Here is a 10,905-nt window from a genome sequence, read left to right on the forward strand (position 1 = left end):
AATGTACTAATTTCCTTTTGCAATTATGTGAGGAGAGGAAAGCAAATGAGAAATTGAAGAAAATTATATTAATGGTAAAGTGACATTAATTATTAGATAATCAATCATATCATTTGAGTAATCAGACTATTTTTCTACATTTCTGTTATTTTAAAATATCCTAAGAGCCACAAAAATAAACTATTTGAATCAATTAGTTTTATATGATTCTAAGATGCCAACAACTGCCGTTGTATGTTTCCCCTGGAAATCCAAGCAAGCAACTCAGGGAAGTACCTGCTTGGAGCTAAATAAGACAGTAAAGAAAGTGCCTTTCTAGGAACACAAGATTAGTTCCAAAGTAAACACAGTCAATCAACAAACAAAAATAAGTGGTGAAAGGTGGCATCAGGTTATTAAAAAAAAAATACACTAATCATGAGAGGCTATTAGGAAAGACCATGGGAAACAACAGCCAGTAGAACCCACTACCTTCATTGCCTCTAAGGAGGGAGATAACAGGATGAAGCACAGGCTTACAGTTTTTGTTTGATGGTTTGTTTTGTGGTGCTGGGAACTGAACCCAGAGCCCCATAATTGATAGTCAAGTGCTCCACCAAAGAGCCACATCACCAGCCCCCTGGATAATACATTCTAGATAGCTTATTTTTGCACTAAGCTCCTAATGTCTACACCACCTACACCTAATAATCAACTGTAAACTTGACACCTTTGTCTCCCTTTATCTGCATGATCCTGCACAACTCACACAAGGAAGATTTACTTTCTCCATTGTTTTCCTCTTGTCCACAACTATATCTCTAATACCTCAAAGATAGGGGCATGACAGAGTCTGGAAATAAATACTGGGGAAGAAAAAAAATACAGACTGCGAGGGAGAGGATGAGAGAAGAAAAAGGCTATAGAAAAATAACTTAATCACTACATGAATGAGAAGTAACTACTGAGGTAACCAAATATAATTTGGAAGCCAAAATACACCGAAGTGAATCCCAGAGCAAGAATCCTTGGATTAGACTGGTGAAGATGGTGGAAGGGAGCTAGAGAGTCCCAATCACCTCTCAACACAGAAAAAGGCAGTGAAGGAAAAGCAGAAGTGAGATTCGCATGACAAAATAAATACTTTAAGAAGCAATATTGCAAAATCTGATACCTGGAGAGACTCAAAGCTTAGTTACCAGAGTAGAAAATAAGTGCAGAGTCTCCTAACCTTAAAACCGAATCAGGGGGCTGGGGATGTGGCTCAAGCGGTAGCGCGCTTGCCTGGCATGCGTGCGGCCTGGGTTCGATCCTCAGCACCACATACAAACAAAGATGTTGTGCCCGCCGATAACTAAAAAATAAATATTAAAAATTCTCTCTCTCTCTCTCTCTACCTCTAAAAAAAAAAAAAAAAAAAAAAAAAAACCGAATCAGGTAGGTGAAGTGGGGAGGGGCAAGTGAAGGAGAAAGGTGGGAGCAGAAAAACTCTTAAGCTCACCCACTTAAAAACAAGTAGAAAGGCAGACAAAAATTCAAGTGTGACAGGAAAAGCAGAGTCCTAAAAACAGAAAAACCAGCTTAAAACCAAATCTGAAAAGGAAACTGAGCTGGAATCCACAGTCATCTCATGGCACCTTCAGCCCTTTAAATCCATCCTCTTAAATCAACATGGCCACTTCCCAAACCAGACAGCTGCACCACAAACCACAGAATTCCTGCACTCATAGTGTTGTATGCACAGACAACCACCAGGATCTTCAACACCATTAAAAGAATCCTATGGAGGGGAACAGGTACACAGTGAGCCACAGTACTCATAGGCACACTCCGGAACCTACATCCTGATCTCCTGCACACAATAGAAACAACCAACATCCAACACTGCACCCTCCAAGCAGTCAGCTTCAGGCCCCTGAGCTGACAAACCAGAATCAGTTGTGGAGGTTCACTACTATGCCCCTGTAATCAGGACAGATCCATAGCCAAAGAATGATGGTAATCTGCTAAATGTCCAAACCCCACTGAAATCCAAACCCAGATTCAAAAAGATTTTTTTTTCACCTAGGCATGGTTTACTATAAATTAACTCTAACACAAACTTTGATCATATATATATATAATTCCTTAACTTGAATGATAGTTGCTATCCAATAACCAACATTGTACCTTCAAACCATTTGGATGTATTTCATCTAATGATATAAAGCATTTAATTGAAATTGATCTTCAATATTTGTTTTCCTAGCTCTAGCTGATAAATGCTCCTCTTACACCTATTTATTCTCTGGCATTATTTGCTACTAAAAATATACACCATCCATCTATTACTCCTTCATACATGGGCCTGAATTATGCTTTTATATCTTTTCTATCTTTCTTTCTTACTTTCACTCTCTCTTTTCCCTACCCATTTTTGCCCAACCTTTCTTCTTTCCCCCCATTTAGCCCTCATTTAAGGCTCTAGTATATTTAATAAACTTAATAACTATTTTTTTTACCTAGTCCAGAAACTTATTCCACGTTTATACCTGGATTTGAAGAACCATAGAAAACAACAGCCACAAATTTTAGTTGCTCATAAAGTTGAGGAGCTTAAGGCTTGGCTCAGAAGTGATGATAGTAAATTGGGTTCAGTGGCATCTCTGAAAGTGGTGCTGATATTGGGATCAGCAGAGATCAAATGTGGACTTAAAAAACAATATCTGGATATTCTACCAACCCAGGTCTTTTAAGATAAAGAAACTCACAAAGTAGTCCCTCTCTTAAAAGAAGTGAGAACTACACCTATAGATGGGTAGACATACAAACAGTATGAACCATCCCAAACAGCCCATAATGCTTCCACTGAGTCCATTGACACTACAGTGGAGGAAATGTCAGAGGAAGAATTTAGGAAGTTCATAGTTAAAATGCTCTGTGACCTAAATGAAGATGTATTAAGTGAAATTAGAGAGAAAATACAGGAAATGAAAGATTATCTCAATAAAGATACACAAATTCTGAAAAGAAACCAAATGGATATTCTAGAAATAAAACACTCAAGAAACCGAAATAAAAGTATCACCAATAGAGTAGACCACTTTGGGAGATAGATTTTTCAGGCCTCAAAGACAAAGTATATAATCTTGAAAATAAAATTAACCATAAAGAAAATATGTTAAGAGACCATGAATAGAATATTCAAGAAATATGGGATAACATTAAACCACCAAATTTAAGATTCACTGGGATAAGTAAAGAATCTGGAATTTGAGCTAAAGGGTACACAATCTTTTGAATGAAATAATATCAGAATAATTTCCGAACCTTAAGAATAAAATGTAAACTCAAATAAAAAGGCATATAGGACTCAAATTATACAAAATCGCAATAGATCCACCCTAATCACATTATAATGAAATGCCAAAATAAGGATAGAATTGTAAGGGCTGCAGGAAAAAAAAATGGCTGATCACATTTAGAGCTAAATCAATACAGATTATAGCTGATTTCTCAACCCAAACCCTAAAGCCAAGAGGATTTAAAATATTATATACAAAGCTCTGAAAGAAAAATGGATGCCAACCAATAATTCTATACCCAACAAAATTAAGCTTCAGAATTAAACATGAAATAAAAACCTTCCATGATTAAACAGAACCAAAAGAATTCATAACTAGTAAGCCTGAACTACAGGACACAATGAAATATTTTATGAAGAAGAAATGAAGAATAAAAACGAAAAGCAGCATAGGAATGAAGTGCACTAGTAGAATAGATAAAGAAGAATCAAGTCCACTTTAAACATTAGAAATAAAACAAAATGTCAGAGAATAAAAGTCATCTTTATATAACAACATTGAAGGTAAATGATCTAAAATTATTCAATCAAAAGACATAGGTTGGCAGATTGGATTAAAAAACAAGCCTCAACATTATGCTGGCTACAAGAGATTCACCTTAGAGGCAAATACATCCATAGATTGAAGGTGACAGGATAAAAAAGACATAACATTCAAATTGTACTCATGAACAATTAGGGGTAGCAATTATCACATCAGATAAAGTGGACTTTAAGCCATAATTAATCAGAAGAGACAAAGAATGTCACTTCGTGCTGTTTAAGGGAATCATATATTGACAAAATACTGACCATAAATATTAATGTACCAAACAACAAAACATCTACATATATCCAACAAACCCTTATCAATATTAAGAACCAAATAGATCACAAAACAATATACTGGGTGACTTTAACACACCTCTCTCATCACTGGATAGACCATCCAAACATAAACTAAATAAAGATTCTACAGAACTAAAAAATACAATGAATAAGTGGAATGAACAGTCAATATCCATGGAATATTTCATGAATCAATCACTCAATTCACTTTCTTCTCAGTAGCACATGAAGCATTTTCTAAAATAGACCATATTTTAGGTCACAAGACAAATCTTTGCAAATATAGATAATACCTTGCATTCTATCAGATCATAAAGGAATGAAGTTAGAAATAAGTGATAAGATTAAAAAAAGATCTCATTCTAACACCAGCAGATTGAATAATAAACACTTGAATGATGAAAGCATAGCAGAAGAAATCATGGGAGAAATAAAAAAAATTTAGAAATAAATGACAATAGTCATACAACATATCAAAAATCTCTGGGACAGTATGAAGTCAGTTCTAAGTTCATAGCATTTAGATCATACATTAAAAGAATAGAAAGATAACAAGCAATCTAACATTATATCTCAAGGACATAGAAAAACAAGAACAAACCAACCAACACCAAAATCAGTAGAAGATAGAAAATAATTAAAATCAGAGCAAAATCAATGAAATTGAGAATAACAAAAAATTCAAGAGGAATTCAACAAAAGAAAGAGTTGGATTTTTGAAAGGATAAACAAGGTTGATTAAACCCTTAGCCAAACCAATGAAAAGAAAGATGAAACAAAAAATTGTCAAAATCTGCAATGAAAAAGGAAATATCACCACAGATACTACTGAAATCTAGAGAACCATCGGAAACTATTTTGAAAATTTATACCCCAATAAGCCAGAAAATCTTGAAGATATTGACAGAAACACATTAAATGATAGTGCTCCAAGATCAAGTGAGTTTCATTCAAGGGATACAAGTTGGTTCAAAATACAGAAATCAATAAATGTCATTCACCACATACATAGACTTAAGTATAAGAATCACATGATTGTCACAATAGATGCAGAAAAACCATTTGACAAAGTATTGCACCCATTCATATTTGAAACACTAGAAAAATGCAGAGAAAAGAAATTTACCTCAACATTAAAAGCTATATATGACAAACCCATGGCCAACATTAGGCTGAAAGAAAAGAAACTGAAATCATTTTCTCTAAAAACAGGAACAAGGCAAGTATGCCTGCTTTCACAACACCTATTTTTCAACATAGTCCTTGAAATTCTAGCTAGAGAAATCAGGCAAGAGAAAGAATCTCTAGGAATGCATATGTGAAAAGAAGAGCTCAAATTACCTCTGTATGCTGTTGATATGATCCTATATTTAGAAGAGCCTCAAATAGATCCAGCAGAAGACTTTGAGAGCTCCTAAGTGAATTCAGCAATGTAGCGGTATGGAAGAAGAACACCCATAAATCAATTACATTCCTAAATTCCAATAAATAATCTGCTGAAAAAGAAATTAGGAAGCCTATTCTATTCACAATAGCCTCAAAACAAACAAAAACAAAAACAAAATCTTGGGAATCAATCTAACAAAAGTGGCGAAGGATCTCTACAATGAAAACTATAGAACACTGATGAAAATAATTGAGAAAGACCGTAGAAATAGAAATATCTCTCATATTGTCAAAATGACCATTCTACCAAAAGCACTATAAAGATTCAATGCAATTCCCATCAAAATTCCAATGACAAATTTCACAGAACTATAGAAAGCAGTTATATAATTCTGTTGGAAAAATAAAAGATCCAGAATAGCCGAAGCAATTCTAAGTGAGGAAAGCAAATCAGGAGGCATCACAATACTGGACCTTAAATTATAGTACAGAGCTATAGTAACAAAAATAGCATGGTACCTGGCACCAAAACAAGCATGAGGACTAATCAAATAGCATAGAAGACACAGAGATAAACCCACATAATACAGTTATCTCATGATAGCCAAGGTGCCAAAAATATATGCTGGAGAAAAGATAGCCTTTTTATGCAGTGCTCTGGGAAAACTGTAAATCCATATAGAATAGAATGAAATTTAACTCTGACCTCTCACTCTGCACACATGTGAACTCAAACTGAATTGGAAACCTAGGAATTAGACTAGAAACTCTGCACCTGCTAGAAGGAAATGCAGGTCCAACATTCCAACATGTCAACACAGGAGCAGACTTTTTAAATAAAACTCCTAAAGTGCAAAAAATAAAATAAAAAATAAATAAGTGTGATGGCATCAGATTAAAATAATTCTGCATAACAAAAGGAAGAATTAAGAGCATAAAGAGACACCTTCAGAATGGGAGAAAATCTTTGCCATGTGCTCCTCAGGGCATTGATATCTGGACTATACTAAGAATTCCAAAAAAAGTAACACCAAATAAATAAATGAACCAATCAATAAATGGGCAAAGGAATTAAACAAGTACTTCTCAACAGGAGAAATACAAACTGTCAACAAATACATGAAAACTTGTTAAATATCCCTAGCATCAGGGAAATGCAAATTAAAACTACATTGAGATTTCTTTTTTTTTTTACTCTCCCTCAAAACTGAAAAATTAAAAAAAAAAATACTGGGGATGTAGCTCAGCGGTAGAACACTCTGGGTTCAATTCCAGTACCACAAAATAATAATAATAACAAGTAACAGGGGTTTACTTGATGCTATGACTACATGTTTTTCTTTTTCCTGATCTTCTTTTCCCTAAACTTCTCCCTGATTTTCTTTTCCCTAAACTTCTCTTCACTGATCTTCTTTTCTCTAAATTTCTCCTCCCTAATCTTTTCCCTAAACTTCTCCTTTCTGATCTCTTCTCTCTCGTCTCATTTTCTCTGAATCACCCCCTGTTCCTGCGAATGGACAGAATCACAGCTTTTGGGAAGGAGTTCCCTGTGTTTCTCCTTTGCTAGCAAAACAATAAACACTTTTCCTTTTTCTCAAGATTTTTTCCTTCATTATTGGATTGGTGTCGAGAAAGAGGACTGAACTTTCAGGTATAAATAGAAAAATGTAACACACAACTTGTAAATAATAAAAATATGCACTATGCATTGCCTGATCTCAACCCTATAAACCATTCCTCCTACTACAGGAGGAAGACAGATAAATTCATGGGGTAAATTCAATGTAGTTATTTATTCTTACTGAATATTTTTAATTAACTTTTGCTGAACCCTTGTATCTAGTTAATTTATGGCTGCAATTGAGAAACAAATGTACTCTCACATGAATTTTGGGGGATATTTTCATTGAAATCAATGAGTAAGATATAAAAAGACAGAGACAAAGGGAAGGACAAGGAAAATATAACTTCAACCTGAAAGTCTTGTGCTCTGACTGTAAAGGACTGTGGAAAAGCTCCATAAACTCAGCAAGCCAAAACAACTGTTTACCTGTCCAAGATTTTATTAGCAGGATCCTAGTGGCCAGTTGTAGAAGAGAAGGGGGAGGGGGAGGGAGAGAGAGATGAGAGAGAGGAAGAAGGGAAGAGAGAGGAGAGGGAGAAGAGAGAGAGGAGGAGGGGGAGAGAGAGAGGAGAGGGAGAAGAGAGAGAGGGGGAGAGAGAAAGAGGAGAGGGGGAAGAGAGAGAGGGGGAGAGAGAAAGAGGAGAGGGGGAAGAGGGGGGGAGAGAGGAGAGCGGGGGAGAGAGAAGGGAGAGTAAGAGAGAGGGAGAGCAAGAGAGTAAGAGAGCTACATTGAGATTTCATCTCACTCTAATTAGAGTGGAAATTATCAAGTATACAAATAACAAATAAGAATTTTAATGCATTCCACTGTCATTTAGTTTTTTAAAAAATCAATAAAAAATACAAATAACAATAAATGTTAATTAGGATGTGGGGAAAATGTACACTCATACATGGTTGGTGGGATTAGAAATTAGTGCAACTACTCTGGAAAGCAGTATGGAGATTTCGCAAAAAACTAGGAATGGAAGCACTGTTTGACCCAGTTAGCCCGCTCCTTGGAATATGTCTAAAACATTTAAAATCATCATACTAAACTGATGCAGTCACAAGGTTTATAGCAGTACAATTCACTATAGCCAAGCTATGAAACCAAACTAGGTGTAGCACCTCAACAGATAAATGGATACAGAAATGTGGTATGTATACACAACGGAGTATTACTAAGCCATAAAGGATGACATTATTGCATCTGCCAGTAAATGGATGGAACAGAAGTCTATCATGCTAAGTGAAAGTAGCCTGTCTCAAAAAGCTGAGGTTTTTGTGTAAGCTAATCCCAAATAAGAATGCGTATGATTTAAAAAAATTAAAAGTTCAGTGGAATAGCCTAAGGCGGGTGAAGGGTATGGAGGAGGGATATGCTTGGGAAAGACAGTGGAATGAATCACACCTAACTTTCCTATGTGCATATATGAATAAACAACAATGAATCCCCCAATCATGTATATCCACAAGACACTAATTAAAAAAAAAACTATAAGTAAATATCAGAAGTTTCAGTAGAGCAGAGGGAAGTGTACAGGGGCAGAGAGGAGTGGAAGTGAAAGCATTGGCGACTGAATTAGAACAAAACATGTCCCTTGCTTTTCTAATTATTTCAAAATGAATCCTAATGTTATATACAAATAAAAAGAACCCATAAAAAAGAATTCTTGGATTCTTTTCATTTATTGAGTCCCGAAGTATATTTCAAAAAACAATGTAACAATGTTCCCCAGGGAAAGAGATGGAGAAGAGCAGCTAAGTGAGGAAAGAGATAAACAAAAAGAAGAAAAGTCAGTGAAATGACATCAAATGATCTGTTTCTTAACAATGAGGGTGGGAGGACCATGGAAAAGCCATTTGGGGTCTCTCCACATAGACCAACTCCATTCCCAGAATTCACAACAGTTAAGATTGTTTTTTCACTTTTTTGAAGTGGGAATCTGGTCTCTTTTTTCATTATCACAGAAAGCAGCCAGTTTCGACCACACACATCTTAACTTCTGATGAAGGTCACATTGACTATACGGGGAAGTCCTCTTTCCTGGTTATGACTCTGTCAGGAATTTTCACGTTACCTTGGAATCTGCCACTTCAGAGAGACCTAACTTTTCAATGACCTTTTTGATTAGCTCATTTTTGTCCTCCTTTGACATAGTTGTTGGAAGCCGAAGAGAAGTTGAGAACCACATGTTTTGTCCCACTGTCAGGGTGCTCATCACAACATCATCCTGAAGGGAAATGCGGTTTCAGTGAGTCACACTGAATCTTTTCTAAGACCATCACTCCAGTGAATGTAAATTAATTCACAAAAATAACAAACCCAAGGAAGATTTCTAGGTAACGATGAACTTCCAACTCTAAAATTTCAGTGATTCCACAAAGAGCTTCAAGGCCCAGGGAATAATTTTCCTTCCCTATCTGCACACTCAGATGGAGCACAGGTGATTATGGTGACTTCTAAACACTTCCAGAATGCTTTGTATGAGGATTTGATGGGAAATCTTTGGGGAGAAAAAGAGAGGTGAAGGAAGGGCAAAAGGGCAACAGTAGACCCTTGTGTAAATGATATCAAAGCTAGAATTGATACCATTGCCTACAGGTTCATATTCCAGGCCCTTTCTTCCTCTCCTTTTAACTTATCTGTCAATCTTAAGGGAGATTATGTAAATTTGGCGTAAATAAAATTGGTTCCTTGAGCATGTTCAATTGGAAGCATGTTATACTACAAACCAAGGCTCTTGCCCATATAGAAACAGGGGTATCCACTCATACTTACCTGTACCACATATCCTGAATTACATTTGGGTACTCCATGTACCCAAACATCTCCAGATAATCCTCTTGGTTTTTTCCTTGCAGCTAACAGACCTAATAGCCTATAAAAGGACACATATGTTGTGAGATTTTTCCTTCCAACAAAGGCCACATCCCTCACCTAGTCTGAATCCAAATTCCATTCAAAATAGAACATGAACTAGCCAAGTTCTGTAGTTGAACATGTGTGTGTGTGAGTCTGTACATGCAAGCACATACACAAATTCTTACCTATGCTAGAAGAAAGCCAAAAACATTAAGGCAAGATATCACCAGATAATCCAGTATAGACCTCCCAAATGACCCTCACCTTGATAGATCCAAACCTGGCAATACACTCCTGCATCTCTGATGCATGTCCTCACAGAACCCTTCTGCTCCTTCTCTTCACTTTTAATATTATTCCCTTATCTTCCTTCCTCATTATCCCATAATATGGCCAACTGTTATATGCTAATCACTTTATCATGCTGTATTAGTAAAGCTAAATTTAATAAGAATTCCTGGTCATAGGATTAAAACCATAAAATAGTCCAAATGAAGGTCATCCATAGGACCTAGGACCAGACAAGTAAGCACAGCAAATGCTTGTGATGTTTAAAAGCACACTGAAACTGCACCAAAAAGGCTTATTTACACTTTCTTTTGTACTCACAAAGATTTGCCTGCACCTGGGGGTCCCATGATGGCATTAAGGCCAGGTTTCATGATCCCACTGTAAACACAAAATTATACTGATTTATTATTTCACTTTTTAAAGAGTTCTATAGCACAATTTTTCATAACTCTGTGTATAAAGTAAAAACTAATTAAATAAATAAACCTAAAAAAAAGAGTTCTATAGGTTTAGGGGCTACAACGAATATATTCAATAAAGGTTGATGAAATTGCAGACAGATAACAAGCACCAAATCTTAAAGAAAAAATTAATTGATTAAAAGTA

At 35.8% G+C, this 10,905-nt stretch overlaps 1 protein-coding gene across 1 annotated transcript in view; it reads right to left on the bottom strand.

Annotated features, from left to right (window-relative positions):
• LOC143405697 (broad substrate specificity ATP-binding cassette transporter ABCG2-like) overlaps nucleotides 1-10,670 on the bottom strand; it is a 37,757-nt gene extending 27,087 nt beyond the window's left edge. The window contains exons 1-4 of the mRNA XM_076864050.2: nucleotides 10,618-10,670; nucleotides 9,925-10,024; nucleotides 9,224-9,376; nucleotides 8,732-8,746 (exon numbers count right to left, since the gene is read on the bottom strand). Coding sequence (XP_076720165.2) covers nucleotides 8,732-8,746; nucleotides 9,224-9,376; nucleotides 9,925-10,024; nucleotides 10,618-10,670 — 321 coding nt within the window. The remainder of the gene's footprint in view (nucleotides 1-8,731; nucleotides 8,747-9,223; nucleotides 9,377-9,924; nucleotides 10,025-10,617) is intronic.
• Between the last annotated feature and the right edge of the window lie 235 nt (nucleotides 10,671-10,905).

Source organism: Callospermophilus lateralis, chromosome 8 (genome assembly GCF_048772815.1).
Source record: "Callospermophilus lateralis isolate mCalLat2 chromosome 8, mCalLat2.hap1, whole genome shotgun sequence".
Classification (NCBI taxonomy): Eukaryota; Metazoa; Chordata; class Mammalia; order Rodentia; family Sciuridae; genus Callospermophilus; species Callospermophilus lateralis.